This window comes from Eulemur rufifrons, chromosome 7, assembly GCF_041146395.1.
Source record: "Eulemur rufifrons isolate Redbay chromosome 7, OSU_ERuf_1, whole genome shotgun sequence".
Taxonomy (NCBI): Eukaryota; Metazoa; Chordata; class Mammalia; order Primates; family Lemuridae; genus Eulemur; species Eulemur rufifrons.
Window position 1 is genome coordinate 139,836,099 of NC_090989.1, and position 21,612 is coordinate 139,857,710.

The window sequence follows — 21,612 nt, forward strand, 5'->3', positions numbered from 1 at the left end:
AGCATATTGTCTCATGGATTTTTAGAAAATACATATTATCCTTACATATTGATGAAGAAACTGTGGCACAGGAAAGTTAAATGACTTGGGGCATGATATTGATATGTGACATAGTTTTAAAAGGTTGGTCTAAGCTATTTAACTCACAGTTATTTAACTGTGCCTTGGTTTCCCCATCTATAAAATGGTCCTGACAGTTATTTCAGGGGACTGGCTGTGGGGGTCAAATGAGGTAAAGCATGCAAAGCACTTCCCAACTTGGTAGGAAGATGTTATACTATTGCCTGGGGCTTGAGCACATAGGTGCTTGATAAATATTGGTTGAATAAATGAAAGTTACCTGCCTAGTCACACAGATGGTAAGAATTCAAAGCCTCAGTCTATCTACCAGGCCAGATGACCTTGGCATTATACCATGTAACCAAATAGGAACAGAGGACATGGTGTCATTGAGGTGGACCTTGTGGCCTTCAGGGTGTCTTCACTGGGCAGAGAGGACAGAGCTTAAGGGTCAAACATTCACTTAGCCTGACATCTTATTGGCATTATTGCTCATAAAGAGCTCTCAAGTTCAGCGCATACATCTAAAGGTGGAAATAGGTAAGACTCCTTGGCTCCACACAGGTGTAAAAAGATTCAGTTACAGAAAAAAGTAAGCTTTTAACCAGAGGAAGGAAGAGGAGAGGCACTTGTAAGAGTCACTGTAAAGCCCTACTAACATAACAGCACTAGTGGACAGAGCCCCTATTGTACCGAACACTGTCGTGCACGAGCTGCTCATTTTGTCCTTCCACACCCTGGGAGGGAAACTTCTGTGTCTCCATTTTATGGGTGGGGAAGACTGAAGCTCAAGTTAGTGACGTGCCCAAGGGCAAGGAATGGAACTCGGGTAGGCTGACTCCAGAGTACAGGGTTTTCCCCACTCAGCAAACTCTGCCTCTCAGTCTGCCATGACTGTGAGTGGAAGTATCACCCCGACCAGGGAGGAAGGAGAAGGAAGGGATGGGAATGAAACAATCAAGACTATAGTATAAATTAAAATAGCACCAGAGTGGAAAGTGCAGCTGGGTCGGGCGCGGTGGCTCACGCCTGTAATCCTAGCACTCTAGGAGGCCGAGGCGGGTGGATCGCTCTAGGTCAGGAGTTCGAGACCAGCCTGAGCAAGAGCGAGACCTCGTCTCTACTAAAAATAGAAAGAAATGATCTGGCCAACTAAAATATATATAGAAAAAATTAGCCGGGCATGGTGGTGCGTGCCTGTAGTCCCAGCTACTCGGGAGGCTGAGGCAGGAGAATTGCTTGAGCCCAGGAGTTTGAGGTTGCTGTGAGCTAGGCTGACGCCATGGCACTCACTCTAGCCCGGGCAACAAAGCAACACTCTGTCTCAAAAAAAAAAAAAGGTGCAGCCGAACACTAGTTCGGTTTTGAACACTAAACTAACTCGGTGACTCTAGGCTGGTTGCTTCTGAACACCTCCTGAACTTCTCTTCATCTGTAAATGTCTCTTCTTCTGTGAAATGAGGAGTTAATCAATTCCAGCACTAACATTCTCTGGCCCTCAAACCACTGTAGAATAAATCTTGTCTTGAAGACAGGTGACATCCTTGGAGAGTGGTATCTGATGGCAGGCCGTGGGTCAGCCTCCTCTGAAACTGGACTTCCACCTGGTCTTCATGTGTTAGGTTGAGACCTACACCAGACCCATGTCACCAGCGGGGGTGTCTGTCTCAGAGTCTTGGCATTCCTTCCACCACCCAAATTTTGCCTGGCTAACTCCTATTCACCTGTTTATATAATCCCTGACTTCCTCCAATCATCCTTGTGCCTTACATTCTTGTATCAGCCTCGTTTCTTTCCACAGACTAATGTAATACCGATTACCTTCTCTGGGAGCAGAGACCTTGTCTGTTTTCCCTCATCATTGCACCACCGTGAGATCTCAGTGAGGTTTTTGAATGAATGAGTGTTGCCACATGTGCTGCATTAAACGTACACCAGGAGAAGAGCAGCCAGGCGTGGTGATATTGTTTGGTTCTCTCGTGGCAGGGCACATAAGAGTAAATCTACAATAGCTAATTTCCAATGCCACTTCATTGCAAGGAATTAATATGGTAAATGATTTAGAGTCCAGTGAGGTGTTTCAGAGGTGTGCTGAGCTCACATCAGAAAAATGCAGTTCCTCTGCACTAAGCCAGCTGCAGACAGCTGGTACATCGCTCCTAGGGTAGCCTGGTTAACTGTCAGAAGTCACCTGTCTGTTTTCAAGACTGAAGTGCAGATGCAATAATGGTGCTCCTGCCAGTCAAGGCTAAAGTCAAAAATAAATTGGCCAATCCGTATGCTATGGCAGTGTAGCATTTCCTGCTCCACCAGCCGTGCCTAGAAAACCTGTCTCACAGTTCTCAGTAGGTATTTGAATAAATGAGAACCTTTAATGCTGCTATCAGATAATTCCTCTGAGCAGTGATATAACTGTCATAAAGCTCATAGACTTGACACCACAGGAGAGTCCTTGGGGACAGACTTGTTGTGTCTTTCTGTATGATATTAAAAATCTAAAAGGTTTATTTTCTTAGTCCACAGAATACTAGAATAAAGATGATGTGGGGGTGGAGTGTACACACAAAAGACAGAGGAGAGCGGCTGAAATCGGCTCACTGAGAGCCACAAGAAATGAGTTGATGATTTTCAATTTTAAAAAATTTCTCCATAGAAAAACACAAATATCTGGTGCCATTCAGAATAGGGTCAAGCAGTCTCATTCTGTAGCACAGGCGGTAATTGAAATATTTAATACTCATTATGAGCTGGGGTCATTAAAAGATTTAGTTGTATTAGTAATGCTGTATTTAATTTTAAAAGGGAGATTCAGAAAATGCATTCAACTGAGCTCATTAACTTATTGTTCAGGGGAGAAGTTGGAAAAGAAATCTTGGTTCACTAAAAAATAGAAATCTTTAGCTTGATCAAAGGTATCCATAGTCTGTGAAACCAATAACACATATAAAAATATAAACCATTAGGCCAGGCATGGTGGCTCATTCTTGTAATCTTAGCACTTTGGGAGACTGAGACAGGAGGATCACGTGAAGCTAGGAGATTGAGCCCAGCCTAGGCAACATAGCGAGACCCCATCTCTACCAAAAGTTTTAAAAATCAGCCGGGCATGGTGGCGAGCACTTACAGTCCCAGTTACTGAGGCAGAAGGATTGCTTGAGCCCAGGAGTTTGAGGTTGCAGTGAGCTATGATGCTCTAGCTGGGCAACAGAGTGAGACCCTGTCTCAAAAAAAAAAAAAAAAAGTAAAACATTAAAGTGAATGATAGCATAAAATAAGATGGTCACTGTCACTTATGTTCTGGAAGATGGTTCTGAAGATTCTAGCCAATGCAATAATACAAGGAAAAAAAGTAGTAGTATAAATACGGAAAGCATCAAAGCTGCCATTATCACAGATATCTTAGCCAGAAAATTCTAAGGAATCAACTGACATCAACAAGGTGGCCAAATACCTGTAGAACTAAAAGATTTATAACAAACAGCATTTCTCACTCTCACAACTCCCCATGTGTCTCCCCAGAGACAGCTACTTGAGATATCTCTGGCTTTACCCGTCTCAGTTATAGGTAATATGTGAGCTGCTATCTTCTGATTCAATTCTACATGTTCACTGGGCACTTCCTATTACCTTCTATCTCAGGTTGGGCTGCCATAAGAAAATACCTTAGACTGGGTGACTTAAACAGCAGGAACTTATTTCTCATAGTTCTGTAGACAAAGTCCAGGATTACGGTGTCTGAAGTGTGGGTATCTGGTAAGGGCTCTCTCCTTGGGCTGTAGACAGCCACCTTCTTGCTGTGTCCTCACATGACCTTTCTATGGTACATGTTGTTTAGGAGATAAGAGAGGAAGCTCTCCTGGTGTCCCTTCTTTTTTTTTTTTTTTTTTTTTTTTTCCTTTTGTAAACAGTCTCACTCTGTCATCCCAGCCTAGAGTCCAGTGGCATCATCATAGCTCATTGCAATGTCAAACTCCTGGGCTCAGCCAGGTGTGGTGACTCACGCCTGTAATCCTAGCACTCTGGGAGACCAAGGAGGGAGGATCACTTGAGCTTAGCAGTTCGAGACCAGCCTCAGCAAGAGCAAGACCCCATCTCTACTAAAAATAGAAAGAAATTAGCCAGATAACTAAAACAATAGAAAAAATTAGCCGGGCATGGTGGCACATACCTGTAGTCCCAGGTACTTGGGAGGCTGAGGCAGGAGGATCACTTGAGCCCAGGAGTTTGAGGTTACTGTGAGCTAGGCTGATGCCACAGCACTCTAGCCCAGACAGCACAGCAAGACTTTGTCTTTAAAAAAAAAAAAAAAAAAAAAATTCCTGGCCTCAATTGATCCTCCTGCCTCAGCCTCCCAAGTAGCCTACAGGCACATGTACCACACCAGGCTAATTTTTGTATTTTTTGTAAAAATGAGATGTCACTCTTGCTCAGGCTGGTCTTGAACTCCTGAGCTCAAGCAATCCTCCCACCTCAGCCTCTTAGAGTGCTGAGATTACAGGCGTGAGTGAGCAACCACACTTGCCTGGTGTCCCTTCTTATAAGGGCACTAATCCCATCATGAGGGCCTCACCCTCATGACCTTATCTGCATCTGTTTACCTCCCAAAGGCCCCACGTCCTGATACCATCACACTGGAGGTTAGGGTTCAACATATGAATTTTGTGGGAACACCATTTGGTCTGTAGCACCATCTACATGAATGAAGCTTTCTTTCTCCATGTTACAATTAGCTTATAATTTAAGTCAACATTCGGCATTTATTCTTATGCAAATATTATTTAGAGTTGAGGGTAGTAAACATTGAATTCTTTCGGTTTTAACTAAGGTTAATAATATAGTATAATTTTTCTATATGCTTAATGTTGTTTGTAGCTAATTTGTCTCATGTTTTTCCAATCGCCTCTCAGTAAAGTTTCCCACAAGGCCAATCACATCAGACAATCAGAGTTCCAATTTTTATCTTGGAGGTATTTCTCCTGGGGACCTCCCTTTGCTGTCATCTGTGGAATTCGCTTTGTCTTTCCATCCGGTTGAATTTCTTGTTTCCTTTATCTTCCTCTTTCTTGGTTTCCTCCCACATTTTGGTGAAACAAATCCCCAAATAGCTTCAACAGATTAAAAAGAAGGTACAATGACATGAGGGGTATAGATAAGAGCCTTTAACACAGCTATCTTTTAAGTCACTCTGCTCCGATCTGGCCTGGTTACCTTCTGTGTCTGGAGCTCCTGGCACTTGGATTTCCCTTCATCTGGGGGTTACCTTCACCTCTCTTCTATGTAGTTCTCCTGTTGATTTAGTCCACGTTTCCTGTTTTAAAGTTTATGCCCTCACTTTGATGGGTCATAGCCTACAGTAGATACATGAGAAACAATGCATGGAAGGTAAATTTTTTAGACATTTCCATGTCTGGAAAAGAAAATATATTCTCCTCTTGCTCTTCATTGATAATTTTGCTGGATAATCTACAGGTTAGAAATCATTTTTCTTCAGAAATTTTAAAGCATTGGCCATTGTCTTCTAACATTCTATTTGCTTTTAGAAAAGATTAAAAGACTTTCTTGTTTCTGCTCCTTTGTAGGTGACCTGTTTGTTCTTTGGTTGTTTAAAGAATCTTCTCTGTGTACCTAATGTTCTGAAATTTCACGACATACCTTGATTTGGGTCTATTTTCATCCACTGTGCTGACCTTTTATGGAGAAATTCATGTCCTTAAATTTTGAGTTTTCTTGAGTTATTTCATAGTTCATTTCTTTCCCTTCATTTTCTTCAGTCTCTGAGGCACCTTATTAATCAGATGTTTGAATTCCTGAGCCCATCCTCTAACTTATTTACTTTCTCTCACCTGTTTTTTCATTTTTTTGTTTGTTTGGTTGGTTTTTGCTGTCTTTTCTAGGAGGTTTGCTCCATATTATCATGTAATGTTTCTATCGAGTTTTAAATTTCCGCTATCCTATTTTTAATTTCAAAAACTGTTTTTGTTTTTGAAGGATTATTTGTGTCCTCCTTGTAACCTCCTGTTTCTTTTTCACTATAGTAATATCTTTTCTCTCTAGATTGTTGATGATTTTTTTAAAATGTTTTATTTTTCCTCTTCAAAATTACTTTCTTCTAGTTTGTTTTTTGGTCTCAGCTCTCTGCCCTGTTATACAGGCTTTGCATTCTTCGTAGATCTGGTAAGCTTGGTTATCTGCCTATGTTTTAAGAGTGCAAAGCTGTTCGGAGTCTCTGAGCATGTGGATGGGGCTTATGAACTTTGGGCTTCACTGTAGATTCTCCCTGGCTAGGCTGTGTTAGGGAGTCCCCAGAGTCAATATCTCCATCTCTTTTCTCTTATGCGAGCAAAGACCTGGCTGCCAGTATTCTCAGAACCAAGTAGCGGGAAAGATTAGGGATTGGAAGAGTGGGGAAGTCTTCATACTTTGTCATCTAAACCCCATGTTTTCAGTATAATGCTCAAACCTTCAACTGTGTCCCTCAATCCAGAGCCTCTCTATTTTGTTTTACCTTCTTTAGAATGTTTCTCAATCAGAAGTGATTTGCCTCCTGGGGACAATGTCTGGAGACATTTTTGATTGCCATTAAGAGGGGAGAGATGGAGGTTTGCTGCTGGCACCAAGTGGATCGAGGACAGGGATACTGCAGTAAACATCCTACAATGCACAGGCAGCCCTCCACAACAGAGAATTATTGGCCCAAAAAGTCAGTAGGACTGAGGTTGAGGAATCCTGATCTAAAGAATAAACTTTCTGACTAATGACAGAGGTGGGGCAGCCACCCAGCAGTTTGAGGTACAGCAGAAGGTAAGGGCCAAGCCACTTCCAAACAGCTTTCAACCAATCCTCCTCATTTAGCCACTCCGATCCTGCCCCCATCATTGCTCCCAGTCCTAGAGGTACCTGAGTCTTTTCAGACTTTACAGCAAGACTGGTTTGGTTCTTGACTTTCTTGTTAACCAGCTTAGAACTCTGTTCTTAGGGTGGTTAAATCAGTTATCCCTTGTCCTTACGTGTTCTAAGCTTTTATTAATAAAAATGTATTATTAATACTTTTGCCTCCTTTCCTATTCATCCCATCCTCTTGAAAATTTTAAAAGGGTTTTGCAGGGAACAAAATTAGATTCATGTGTTCAGTCTGACATCTTTATCCAGAAGCCCAAAATACATGCTGAAGCTACAGCAGTTGGCACTGGCACAGCAGTGAACATAAATGAGTGGAAAGGAATAAAGATTCCAGAAACTGACCCAATATATGGGAATCGCCAATACCTGATATTGGATCAATTGTCCATCTGCTAGAAAAAAAAAGCTTTTTCTTACCCCATATATAAAACTCAATTCTAGTTGTATTAAAAATGTAAATGTACATATGAAACCATAAAAATATGTAGGAGAATATTTTTATAATCTTACGTTTAGGAAAACCTCCTTAAGCAGGTAGAAATGAAAGAGTTAAAGAGCAACCAATTAATTTTGTAAAAATTTAAAACTTCCATATGACAGAAGACTCCATGAGCTTAAAAAAACTAAACTGGATGGGGAAAATATTTGCCACCTATGTTGTTGGTTACTGTCCCTTTTATGTAAAGATCTCTACAAATCAGAAGGTGATTTTTAAAAACCTATCAATAAATAAAGGAAGAACGATAAGTAGCTAATAAACATTTGAAGAAATGTTCTACCATTCTCACCACTGCTTAGGAAAATGCAAATTAAAACAGAAACAAGAATATTGTGTACATCAGTGGTTCTTAATATGTAGGCCCTGGACCAACAGCATCAGCATTACCTGAGAACTTAGTAGTAAAAAAAATTCTAACAAAATTCTCAGATCCCATCCCAGACCTGAATCACAAACTCTGACAATGGATCCAGCAGTCTGATTTTTTTTTTTTTTTTTTTTGAGACAGAGTCTCACTCTGTTGCCCAGGTTAGAGTGTCATGGCGTCAGCCTAGCTCACAGCAACCTCAAACTCCTGGGCTCAAACAATCCTCCTGCCTCAGCCTCCTGAGTAGCTGGGACTACAGGCACAGACCACCAAGCCTGGCTAATTTTTTATATATATTTTTAGTTGTCCAGCTAATTTCTTTCTATTTTTAGTAGAGATGGGGTCTCGCTCTTGCTCAGGCTGGTCTCAAACTCCTGAGCTCAAACAATCCGCCCACCTCGGCCTCCCAGAGTGCTAGGATTATAGGCGTGAGCCACCGTGCCCAGCCCAGCCTTCTGTTTTAACAAGCCTTCTGGGTGATTCTGATGGTTACTCAAGTTTGAGAGCCATTGCCGTGCAGCCAGGAGAATGGCGGAACTACATTCAACGTAGTGGATGACTCTCACTGCATTGAACAAAAGTAAGCCAGCCATAGATGACATGCTATAGGATTCCGTTTATATGAAGACCAAAAACTGGCAAAACTAATCTAGGATGATAGAAATCAGGATAGATGTTACCCTTAGAGGAGAGGAGTAACTAGAAGTGGGGGTGGGGTTTCTAGGTGCTGGTCATGTCCTGTTTCTTGATTTGGATGCTGGTTATATGGGTTTATGCAGTCGGTGAAAAGTCGCCTGGCTGTTCACCCAGGATTTGTACACTTTTCTTTATGCTGTATTTCAATAAAGCAGTGAAAGGTAAAACATGGGTTATCTTTTTAAAAAAATCAGGTTTTTAATCATTTAAAACATGGGAATTTAGTCTGGTGAGGGTGGAAGGGAAGAGCACACATAACTGATGAGAAGGTAAATAAGTACAAGGTTTTGCACAGCAATTTGGCAGTACTTCTAAAGCTTAAAATACTTATCCTAGAAATTCCGCTTCTAGAAATCTATCCTGGAATTCAGGTATGCAGGGATATATATTATAAAAATATTTCCTGGACATTTTTGTAGAAACATAAAACAACCTAAATTTCCATCCATAGGGGACTAGTTACATGAATTATGGAAAACTGAGCAACTGTTAAAATTGGCATAGATCTGTGTGGAGTAGCATGGAAGGTGCCCTCCGTGGCATCGCTGACTGAAGGAAGCAAGTTACAGGTACCATGTAGAGAGTGATCCATATTTATAAGGGAGAAAGAAAAGGATGGGCAGGTGGTGGTTATAAATGCAAGGAATGAGATCAAGAAGGGTAAATACAAAATTGCTAATGTTGGTTTTTTTTTTTAATTTATGACAGCTGAATAGGGGTGGGGGTTGTCATTTCTTTATATTCTTCTGTGTTGATTTTTTACCTGTTTATCACTTTTGAAATTTTTTTTTAAAGTCTTAGCTTTGCCATTCAAAAAAGTCTTAGCCTAAAAAAAATGCTTATCAGGGAAAAAAATAAACAGTTCTTTTGTACTCTAAGCAGATACAGATTTAGGATTTGTCTTAAAAACACACACACACAAAGCAGGAGATGAATACCGTTTTTGAAGAGTGATTTTTTTATTGGTATTGGTTATAATGGGAGATAAAAGGTTTACTTCTAGATATATTTCAGTTACCTAGGAAATTCGCTTGGGTAGAACAATTGGTTTTCTTGACAGGGGCATTCTTTTTACTGTGTTTGCTGGTGAGGTCACGGGTCAAGTATTCCTGCTCTTTGAGAGCTGGCTCAGTTAACAGTATTGTCCCTTTGTGTGAAAGATGACCAGTGCTAGCAAATTACACAATGCAGCCCCGGACAGTGCGCTTCGCTTGCTTTAATAATGAAAACCATTTTTGCATTCAGAGCCAAGAGCTGTTAGTTGAGCCTGTTTAGCAGGACACAGGCTTGTGCTGGAAACTCTTAAGCCCTTGTGATCCCATGGAGGGATACCGTAAACACGTTAGCGGTGCCTCTTCCTCACTGTTGTGTTTTGTGTGTGAATCATCAGCCAAGGGCTGTTCTGACCCTCTCGGTTTAAATCAAGAAGCCCGAAATGTTTCAGACGCTGCCATGCCCGTCGTTACCAGTCTTACTGATGCCACGGAATGTCAGAAATACAGATTGGTTACCTGTCAGCATGAATTCAGGCCCCCGAACCCCGTTAGTGTGAGGCTTAGTGCTCTCTGGAATTGTATCTTCAGATTTTGTACATCTTCACTTTGGATAAATTTTGTTACCAGATAAAAGCACAAAAACACATCTCCATTAAGGATCTTTTCTTTGGTATTCGTATACAGTGTCAAGCAGATAAAAGAACGTCAACATCCAACTCTAAAGAGTGGAAGAGAGGAAACAGCAACGTTTAGAGTCTTCCCCGATTTCCAGCGCAGGCATCCAGACTGTAACCGGGGTGTGGCTGCTCTCAGCAAGCGGTTTACAATGTCCCTGGGAAACCTGTCTGAGGGCTTAGTGACCTTAAAGAAGGGCCTGCAGTCGTCTCCCTTCAGCATCCGCTTCTTCTGATCCCTGTCTGGAGGTCCCGGCCACCTCGGACTGGGGAGATTGAGAACTGAGCTCACGAACAACAACCTCTCAACCTGTTCCTCTTTCATTGTTCCAGCTGAACAAATGAAACCCTAATCCACTTCGAGAATCTTTCCAGAGGCCAAGGGTCATTCCACTTTATCCTTTCCCTCCTCCTCTTCCCCCTTTCCCTCCTATATCTAATCTATTAAAGTCCTGTCTACTCCTGACATTTGTCCTGAATCCACTCATTTCTCAATATCACTGCCACCATACTGGTCTTGAAGACATCATTGTCTCCTACTTCGATCATTGCAACAGTCCCTGAACTTGCCCCCTGCCCCCCACCCTTCCCCCCTCCCCTCCACACGCTTGTTCTCCATGTGCAGCCAGAGTGGTCGCATAAAAACTTAACCTGATCTCATCATTCTCTTGCTTAAAACCCTCCCACCATCCTGAGAATAAAGCGCAAAATCCTTAGGCCTCCTGGGCCCACGCATCTGCCCCTCCCCACTCTCTAACATTTTACACCAACGTCCTAACTTACTACACTTTCTCACAGGTTCTAGAAGGCAGCAAGGGCCTTCCCACCCCCAGACCTTTGCCCCTGTGCTGCTCTTTACCTGCCGTGTTGTTTTCCGCCTCCGTCTCACTAGGTCTTACTCAGTCTTCGGGTTATTCATCGGCGTGACCTTCTGTGACACTTCCTCTACCTTCCAGCTAGGGTATAGCCCCCTACCTTAAACCCTCATGATACCCTTTACTTTCCTTCATGGCATTTGCCACCATTAGTCAGATAATTAGTGATTAGGTATTTCCCCCACTAGACTTTGGTTGTCTGTGAGCAGGACCTGTCCCATGTGTATCCCACTCTGTCCTCAGGGCCTGACAGCAGGAAGCCTGGCATATTGTAGGCGCTCAAGTGTTGAACAGATGAGTGAAATCTATCTTCCTAGACTTGCGATTAGAATTACTTTAGTATTCTGTTTCATATACCACAAAGAAGGCTAAAACAGAAATGAAACTTTGTCCCGAGAGGCACAGCAAGCCGGGACTTGCAGCCAGAGCCCACCCTGGACTCCTGATGCTGTCTCCTGAGAATGTGATTCAGATACTAACTTTTTCATGACTTAGGAATAAAGTCCTCCTTGTCCCTGGAAGGTGCTGGAATGTTAGCATGCATCTTGCTCCTACCTTCCTTTGTCCAGGACTCAAGACACCTACAGTTTAGGTCAGTCTCTTTTTCCTTGATGAAGTCCTCCTCTAGCCAATGAGTGACACTAATTTGGCTTTAGGGTTGGTTTTACTCATCAGCAGTGGTGAAGAGTTGGATGACTATTGCTGAGATAAATGCACAACTTGCAGTAAAATACTGCGTGTCTGCATCTGGACTGGCCGTTGCTCATTTTCCCTTCTGCAAGCGCTCTCACCTGCAAGGTGGGCAGCAGTGGCAGGTGGGGACTGCCCAGAGGTTCATCCCTTGAGAGCAGATCAGTCCCAGGGACCGCCTGTGAGTGGACCTGCAGTCTTGTTTCCTTGACAGGTATCAGCAGGTGAGCAAATTCCCGCCACGGGTGTTGTTTGGCTCCATGTGGTGTTTTAAAACTCTTAATTAGTGCTGATATTTAAAAATCAAATTATCATGTACAAGCTTGAGTTTCTGTGTTCTCCTGGATAAAAAAATGGAAGACTTGCCGAAACCAGCCCACAACAATTGGCTAGAGCTGAGTTTTAAGAGTACTCCTCTCACCTCCCTCCCAAAATAAAACATGAGTTTTCTTTTTTTTTTTTTTTTTTTTTTGAGACAGAGTCTCGCTCTGTTACCCAGGCTAGAGTGAGTGCCAGTGAGTGCCGTGGTGTCAGCCTAGCTCACAGCAACCTCAAACTCCTGGGCTTAAGCGATCCTACTGCCTCAGCCTCCCGAGTAGCTGGGACTACAGGCATGCGCCACCATGCCCGGCTAATTTTTTCTATATATATATTTTAGTTGTCCATATAATTTCTTTCTATTTTTAGTAGAGACGGGGTCTCACTCTTGCTCAGGCTGGTCTCGAACTCCTGACCTCGAGCGATCCACCCGCCTCGGCCTCCCAGAGTGCTAGGATTACAGGCGTGAGCCACCGCGCCCGGCCGAGTTTTCTTATTTGCTGGGGTCCCTGCCTGGTCTGCCATGGTTACCCTGCTGGTGTTTGTAGGCATGTGAGTTTGCAAATCCTATCATATTTTTAAGTTGTGTGTGTGTGTGCGGTATATGCATGAAAGTTGCAATTAACACTCTGTATAATTATTTTTTTCTTTGTCCCTACTTCCTTTTTATTTTCTACTTTTGCCTCCCTTTTCTTTTCCTTTCTGTTTCTACCATTTTGCAGGTTCTGGGACTGCTGGTATGGACACTTATCGCTGGAACTGAGTACTTCCGGGTCCCTGCGTTTGGCTGGGTCATGTTTGTAGCTGTATTTTACTGGGTCCTCACCGTCTTCTTCCTCATTATCTACATAACGATGACCTACACCAGGATTCCCCAGGTTCCCTGGACAACAGTGGTAAGGAAGCCATAGGTGGTGGTCTTGTCCAGTGCCCACTGGGTAGGATGGCATTAGTCCTCCACTAGTCAACTCAAGATTGTCTCTCTGCCCACAAAGGGTGGGCCATGGCATGGAGAACCCAACACAGCAGATGACTTCAACATTATCTAATTACTTCTCAAGTGTTTTGCACCTGAGTATGAAACTGGGCACATTAGAAGGTCCAGGAATTCTTTTTAGGCAAAATCGCAAATCAATTCTCAGAAGACTGAATCAAGAAAAGCTGGGTTCTCTTATGCAGACGTGTTTTATCATTTCCCTGTAAATAATGTCACCTGGAAATAGGTGTGTCAAGGCACCAGCCTCTGTAGATCTTCCTTCCTTCAAACCTCTCCTGGGGCCACAGCCTTAACCCTTTGTACATCATAGCTCTTTGATGTTAGAGCACACAGTACACCAAGAGTTAGAACAAAAAAAGAATACTGCTGTTGGAACACATAGGTATCCTCATATTTGGAAGCAAGAATTATCAGGGGTGATTGGATTCCTGTCCTGGCTCCAGGCTGGATGCAGGAAAAATGAAGTTGACCACACTGTCTAGAGGGAAATAGATAAGAAAATGTGTAGATACACTACCCCGTGCCACATGCCATAGTGGGGATATGTACAAAGTATGATGGAATTTGCCACCTCCGCTTGGGACAACTGAGAATTCTTCAAAGAGGACGTGACATTTAGCTTCATCCTGAAGATCAAACCTACAAACGTCCTAAGTGAATTCACAGAGATAGCAGACGAGGTTCCCTTTGCCTTCGAGCATTGGCAGTCTTATTCGGGAATTTGAAGTGGCCATATGATTTTTTAAAAAATCCAAGTAGTGCCACATGTGTGTGTGTGGAAAACGGAGCTCTAAGGTGATACTATTTTTTGTTTGTTTACAACCAATATGTTAGAAAATATCCAGTTCCAGATAACTGACTTACGAACCAAATTTGAAATATAGTCTGTTTGTGGATTGTAGACTGAAGTGAAGTTGGCAGGCTTTCAAACAATGCTATCATTGTTCAAAATGCACCTGGTTCTGTTTTTTCTAAGTTGCCTTTAGAGCTAAGCCCACATGAAAACAAGTCTCATTTTATTTCACAAAGCAAATTGACTGACTCTTGACTGTTTCCCCAAATCCAAAAGTGAGGATTCTCTTATTAAGGTTTTTAATAAAATGTTGCAGGTTTGAAAAGTAATTCCAAACGAGGTGCACATAGCCCTGTCTAGGGCAGCCGAAGCAATCTGCTGGAATCAGTGTTCTGCTTCCCTGGGTGGGCATCGGGAAAGAAAGACACATTTGAATGTTGGATTAAAAAAAAAATCCAAGTTAGCTAAAGAGTTAGCACCTTACAGTAATAGTAACTATGGGAACGCAGAGTGAGGGAATCATCAAAGTGAACTGGGGGAACTTAAGGAATGCCATTTCGGGAAAAGGTGTGTCCTACAGGAGGTCTTGAAGATAGTGACTGTGAACTTGGATGAAGAGGAACTTGGACAGTGTAATATACGGCAGTAAATTGTTGGGATGCAGGGGTGAACAGTGTCTTAATTCCACTTTTTCCTGAGTCTCAATTTCTAATTACGTTGTCTAGATCAGAGGTTGGCAAACTTTTCTCCGTGAAGGACCAGACAGGAAGTATAGTAGCCCCTGTGGGCCATGCTCCGCCTGTCACGGCCACTGGACTCTGCTTGCAGCACGAGAGCAGCCACAGGCAGTTTCTAGATGAATGAGCAGCATGACTGTGCTTAGTGAAACTCTATGTACAAAAACGAGTAATAGGCCAGATTGGGCCACCATGCCAGTGTGCTGACTCTTGTCTAGATCATATGCTGTCTTTCTCTTCTTAAGCCTAAAACTCCTTCATTGATTTGTTACATTAAAATTCTTAAACTGTTTGTCTTTTTTTTTTTTTTTCCTGGTCAAGTGAAGCAGTGGGATTGGAGAAGGAACAAAGGAATCTGTTAACTATTGTCTTTAATGGCACTTTTAAAAATATGAACCATGCCCCTTCCTGGTACATCCTAGTTTTAAAATAACTTTGATTTGCATTATGACAACTTACCGTCCTAAGGTGTGTCCCCATTTTATAGATAAGGAAACTGAGGTTTGGAGTCTCTTAACTTTGCACAGAGTCACACACAGTAGGGGTCCATATCTTTTTCCTGATCTCTTCCTGCTCCAGGCCTCGTCTGCCTGAGCAGTAGTTAAGAACCCCAGCCAGACGTCAGGAGACTGGGACTTTTAGTCCCTCTAGAATGGTTTATTAATTTATCTCCCTAAGCAAGGCTGTCGGCCTGGGGTCAGGGGTTGCACACTCACACGTGTGAGGGACCAGACGGGATCAGGCAAGGGAGCAAACTCAACTTGGTATTGAATTCTTGCCACCAGACACAGTTTCTTAGCATCTTAAGCAACTTGAGAATATTCTTCACTTCCCAAAGAAATAAGCTAGAAATGTGCCCCCAGGATTGCTAAATCTTCTGTTTGTTTTCCTAAAAGGATCTAGAAACTGGGCTGTTTTGTGAACTCTCCCAATTTTAAAATGTTTACAGCCATATTTTTAAAATATCGGTTGCTGCTAGCAGACGTTACAGGTCAAACATCTGACTCTGGTTGGGGTTTTTATTTACTGTTCCAACTAAAAAACACCTCTGTAATGTCTCAAAGCATTTGTGAGTTGGGTAAATAGTGTTAACTGAATCTCCAGAGTGAGGACTGGAAAAAGTTTCCATTTACCAACTAAAGGCTCTGACTAGACTTCTGTATCGCCTGTTTCCCAGCAGAATCTCTCACAGAACAGCCTGGGGGCTCAGACGCTGCCCTGGCTGCTGTGCCCCGGGGCATCAGGGGTGGGGCGGGTGTCAGGCCAGGACTCTGTGCTGAGGCAGGTTCCTGGTGCTGGATTGGGGCTTCTAGCATCTTGCTACTCAAACTGTGGTCCCCGGACCACCAGCAGCACTTGGAATTTGCAAGAAATCCAGAATCTCAGGCCCCACTCTGATTGAACCCGAAACTCTATAGAGGGCTTAGGAATCTTTCATGACAAGCTTTCCAGATAATTCTTAGGCACCTAAAGTGTGAGAAGCACTAATTTAGAAATAATTGTAAGTCTGTAATCCCTGAACGGAACACTTTGGGCAAGATGTGAATTAAAGCTTTTTTTTTTTTTTTTCCCCAAAGTTTAGGAAGATAATGAGGTCATTTGGTGCATTTACTATAATATGGGACACATGCCCCTGAGTCTGGGGTAACATTGTAATAGACACATGAATATTTCTGCAAGAACACATGGAATTTCCTGCTAAGAGGGATAATAAAGACCACATCACCCCCCGCCCCCGTCAGTTCAGTCAGCTTTTGTTGCCAAATGACTTTTGAATTTACTCTTGGTTTTCAGAGCATTTAGGGAAACTAAGATTGCAGGGAAGGGATTGGTAAACCCGGGAGCTTGGCTGGGAGACCACCCACGGGACACTGCAAAACAAACCAGAGTTTCCCAATCTTGCGTGTAGTTTCCTGGTTGATAAAGCATGAACTTTGCATTGGAATCTTATCCTAACAATAGGCCGTTACCTTAGTGTGTCTGGGGAGGTGCAGTGACCTGTATCTATTTTTAATATGCAGCGGGACTCAAAGCTGGTTCTTGCTAACACCTCTAAGCTCCTGGGCTACAACTGTTACAATACCATTTACCCAGAGAGGCTTGAATGTGTCTTCTGACAAATCAGATTTGAGCTAAAAGTTCAAAGCAATAAAATTTTCCCTCTTCATAGCTCTAAGCACCCCTCCACAACTGCATTTCCTGAGGATTCATCCTCAGTAGCTCATCCCTGCTGACCTCACTGCAAACCCTGTGAGCTCCACAGGGCAGGGGGTGTTTGTCCCCTCCTACCATTTCTTCAGTACCTACTGGATGCCAGCTGTCACGCTGGGTCCTTCATATTTTATATAATCTGACTTAATCTTCATAACTCCACAAAGATGGAACGGATTATTTCCATTTTGCAGATGAAGAAACTGAGGCACTGGGAGGATGTTTGATAGCCAGGAGCAGGATGTAGGTCCCCTCATGCCAACTACAGTTGTCAATCCTGGAGTCTGCCTGCCTCCCAGTGTACACAGGTATTCACGTTCTCCAGCCCTTGGGAGTGGCCGTTTCCACTGTGCCATCCTGAGCAGCACGTGCCAGCCCGGGTGTTGCGTCTTGGCAGTCTTTTCAGCATAGCAGCTCTGAAAGTCTTATTTGTTATCTCCCAAAAGACCCTTCCACAGAGGATGGTGCCAGAACGGAGCACTTGACTTATTAGCAAGGGATGAAAGACATAAAGTGGGCACCTTCCTCTCGGCTCTGTCTCCGGTCAGCCTAGCTGAACCTGCAGAAATAGGTCCCTGCTGTCACCTATTGCAACCAGCCCAAGACGGGGATCCACTGCGTCTTCCTGTCTCTGATTAACCAACCAATCCAAGTGCCTTCGTCTGAAGGGCACAATCAAGTTCAATGACTGCCTCTAACTGATACAGTCATTAAACAGGAGTAAGAAAAGTAATTAGGCAAGTGCAGCACTTTACAGATTACACAGCTCTTTAACAGTATTGGCTCCTTTGAGATGGATGAGACTTGTATAGTTTTTTCCATTTTATAAATTAAGAGTATAATCAATTTGATTATAGGAGTGATCCCTATAAAAGATTCAAAACAGCGTTGGTTTAAAACGTTTCTCTCTCCTAAAATAGCCCAGAGGCAAGTCAGCCATTCTGTGAGATCAACCAGAGCCCCAGGTTCTCCTGTCTTGTGGCTCTGCCATCTTTAACACTTGGCTTCTGGCCTGTGGCCCAGGCTGCGGCAGCTTCAGCACCTGCCGTCACATCCATGTTCTAGTTGGGGGAGGACAGGGCACACTTCTCCCCTGTGAGGCAGGATGTTGAAGTCGTATACGTTACACCTGCTCACACGCTATCAGCCTAACTGGTCACATGACACGCCTCCTCCCAAGAAACGAGGAATTTTCATTCTAGCCATGTGCTCAGCTAGAATTTCTGTTACCATCCTTCCTTGTATGGGGAACTGGACGTGTGTAGGTGCTTCAAAATGCATGTTCCAAGATGTTCATTGTGGTAGTGTTTGCAGTCGTGGAAAAGGAGTTCGGGAGTTCGAGACCAGCCTGAGCAAGAGTGAGACCCCGTCTCTACTAAAAACAGAAAGAAATTAGCTGGACAACTAAAAACATATGTAGAAAAAATTAGCCGGGCATGATGGCACATGCCTGTAGTCCCAGCTACTCAGGAGGCTGAGGCAGGAGGATTGCTTGAGCCCAGGAGTTTGAGGTTGCTGTGAGCTAGGCTGATGCCACGGCACTCTAGCCTGGGCAACAGAGCGAGACTCTGTCTCAAGAAAAAAAAAAAAAAAAAAAAGATGCCTTTGGTATCTTTTTAAATAATAATATAAAAGCAAGTTAAATAACTCTATGGCTCCATTTGTATAAAAGTGTCTGCCCCTGCTCCAGAAGAAGGGGTTGAGGTGGAGAGGGAGACATCTCCTTTTTACTCCAGATTATTCTTTCCAGATGGGATTTTGTTTCATTGTAATGAACGTGTATTACCTTAAAAAAATTTTTTTTAGTTTATTAAAGAAGAATAAGTTTAACTCTCACTGTAAAAGGGTACAGAATGAAAACTGAAGTCTTTCACTACTCAGAGGTAACAGCATTTAACTACTTTTACATTTTTCAAAAGGTGGGGAGTCTTTTACTTGGCAAATAGCAAATGTGCCTAACTCTGTATTCTAACATGTGATGTGGGGGAGGAAAAAACCTAGTAAGGTTGGAGGTTGTTTTTGTTTTAATGCACTGATGTGCATTAAATATGGCCAACAGTCACAGTGAGTCACCCAGGGAAGCCAGGGCTGCTTTGGGGACACATTTTTAATGGCACATGCATGTCACGGGCAGCCAAACCCTGGGTCTAACCCTGATGAAGCCCTTGTCATTAAGACTAAGCTCTAATCCAGGGACAGCGTGAGCAAAGGGTGGTGACAGATATACAATCCATCTCGGAATGCTGGGGCCTGCATTTAGAAAATTCTACGTACCTTTTTTTCTCAGAGAAGGAAAAAAAATTGCTTCCTCCCCTTCCCCCTACCCGGTTGGTCTGTCTCTCTGAACTACTGAGGGAAAGATGGTGGACCACAGGGGGCCTATTCCTGGAGATCAGCCCTCTTCCCACCTGCATCGGTTTCTGCATTGGTTTCGCTCCACCCCTCCCCCTCCCCCGTGTTCAGACAGGACCAAGCACATGTCAGAGTATGGTTTCCTGGAGTTTAAATATAACTGGAAACCAAATACCTACTTGGATTTACATATCTCTCTTTTCTAAGAATAGGAAAAAATAAGATGAAGCCAAGGGTGAGCTTAGTTCCCAAAGGGCTAAAATAATATCTATAATCTCCTTTGTAGTTTTGAGAACTTGCATTTAGGGCAGAGGAGCTCACTTAGATGTCCCTCCCTGCTTGGAGCTGCGGGTTAGATCAGCTGGGCCTGTTCTGGGGGAGGCTGTCTCCCAGCTCTACATCTGGACACCTGCTGAGGGCTGAATCAAGAGCAAATGGGCGGTGCAAAGGCAATATATGTAACCAAAATGTTTGTATCCCCATAATATTCTCAAAAATAATAAATAATTTTTTTTTTTTTTTTTTAAAGAGCAAATGGAAGGCCGGGGGTGGTGGCTCACACCTGTAATCGTAGCACTTTGCGAGGCCAGGGTGGGAGAATCGCTTGAGCCCAGAAGTTGGAGGTTGCAGTGAGCTGTGATGACACCACTGCACCTCTAGCCTGGGAGACAGAGCGAGACCCTGCCTCAGAAAAGAAAAAAAAGCAAATGTAGAGGTAGGAGGCGGCATCTGGCATATGGGCTGGTGTAAAACCTTCTGGAACTTGCCACCTCCCCAAGGCTCTGCCAGCTACCTTCTCACAGCCTTGCCCCCCGCCCTCCCACAGGTGTCCACTTGGGCCCCTTACCACACCCAAGGCACAGTTCTGGCCCCTTCTGAGGTCCAGAAACACCCAGACCCTCCCTTGCTGCCTGAACACCCTGCCCCTCTGTCCTTCCCAGGGCCTGTACTTTAATGGCAGCGCCTTCATCCTGTACCTGTCTGCTGCCGTCGTGGATGCATCATCTGTCTCCCCGGAGAGGGACAGCCACAACTTCAACAGCTGGGCGGCCTCGTCGGTGAGTGAGCCCTTCATCCCCCATGGTCCTCCCTCTCCCCCTCCTCCTCCTCTGCAAGGCTCACTTAGAATCAGGCAGGAGGACAAAGTTATCTGCAGCAAAAAGCACCACTTGCAGTAGTGACAATTTGGCAATCAGCTTATTGGTTTGAAAACATCAAAAATTGATGGGGCCTCCTGATGGCCTGAAGTGGGAGGAGGCTGGAAGCCTGTGCTTGAGTGAAAGCCAAACGGCCGGAGCATGGCACGTCATTGAAGGAGAAAAACTATTTGAGACATGCGAAGAATAATCTTGCTGCCAACACCTTATTAAGTGGGGGAGGTAACAGAAAATGAACAGAATATGATCAGTTTTTTTAAAAAAGTAGAAATGTTTGTTTGTGCATTGAGAATGCCTAGAAAAATAAGTACAATAGAGGTTCCTTCTAGAGACTGGGATTGGGAAATGAGGGGAGTGGAATGAGGAATCTCTTTTTAATTTATATACTTCTCTTTGCATTTTTAAACTCTAAGTCCGTATTATTTTTCTAATTTAAAACACTGGTATTAAGAATTTCTCTGGGCCGGACATGGTGGCTCATGCCTGTAATCCTAGCACTCGGGAGGCTGAGGCGGGAGGATCACTTGAGGCCAGGAGTTTGAGGCCAGCCTGAGGAAAGAGCGAGACTCTGTCTCTATAAAAAACAGAAAAATTGGAGAGATGTGGTGGTGCGCACCTGTAGTCCCAACTACTAGGGAGGTTGAGGCAGAAGGGTTGCTTGAGCCCAGGAGTTTGAGGTTATAGTGAGCTATGATGATACCACTGCACTCTAGCCTGGGCTACAAAGCAAGACCCTGTCTCAAAAAAAAAAGAAAAAAGAATTTCTCTGAGATTGGCATTAAAATATCCCATCTCCAAAAGAAGCCTGTTGGAGGGAGGAGGGGGACAGGTGGTTAGACAGCAATGTCAAAACGATAACATTAAAGCTGGCTGATGGGCCAGGCACGGTGGCTCACGCCTGTAATCCTAGCACTCTGGGAGGCTGAGGTGGGAGGATCGCTTGAGGTCAGGAGTTTGAGACCAGCCTGAGCAAAAGCGAGACCCCGTCTCTACTAAAAATAGAAAGAAATGATTTGGACAGCTAAAAATATATATAGAAAAAAATTAGCTGGGCATGTGGTGCATGCCTGTAGTTGCAGCAACTCGGGAGGCTGAGGCAGAAGGATTGCTTGAGCCCAGGAGTTTGAGGTTGCTGTGAGCTAGGCTGACGCCACGGCACTCTAGCCTGGGCAACAGAGTGAGACTCTGTCTCAAAAAAAAAAAAAAAAAAAAAAAACTGGCTGATGGTATGTTGGGGTGCATTATATTCTACTTACATTTGAAAATCTCTATTTAAAGATAAAGAGCATGG

The 21,612-nt window shown here is 43.6% G+C and overlaps 1 protein-coding gene across 2 annotated transcripts in view; it reads left to right on the forward strand.

Annotated features, from left to right (window-relative positions):
- CMTM8 (CKLF like MARVEL transmembrane domain containing 8) overlaps positions 1–21,612 on the forward strand; it is a 102,407-nt gene that overhangs the window by 79,806 nt on the left and 989 nt on the right. The window contains exons 2-3 of one of the 2 annotated variants that reach the window (XM_069473352.1): positions 12,797–12,970; positions 20,106–20,222. In XM_069473352.1, the coding sequence (XP_069329453.1) occupies positions 12,797–12,970; positions 20,106–20,222 (291 nt within the window). The remainder of the gene's footprint in view (positions 1–12,796; positions 12,971–20,105; positions 20,223–21,612) is intronic. The other variant, XM_069473353.1, reaches the window with a different exon arrangement.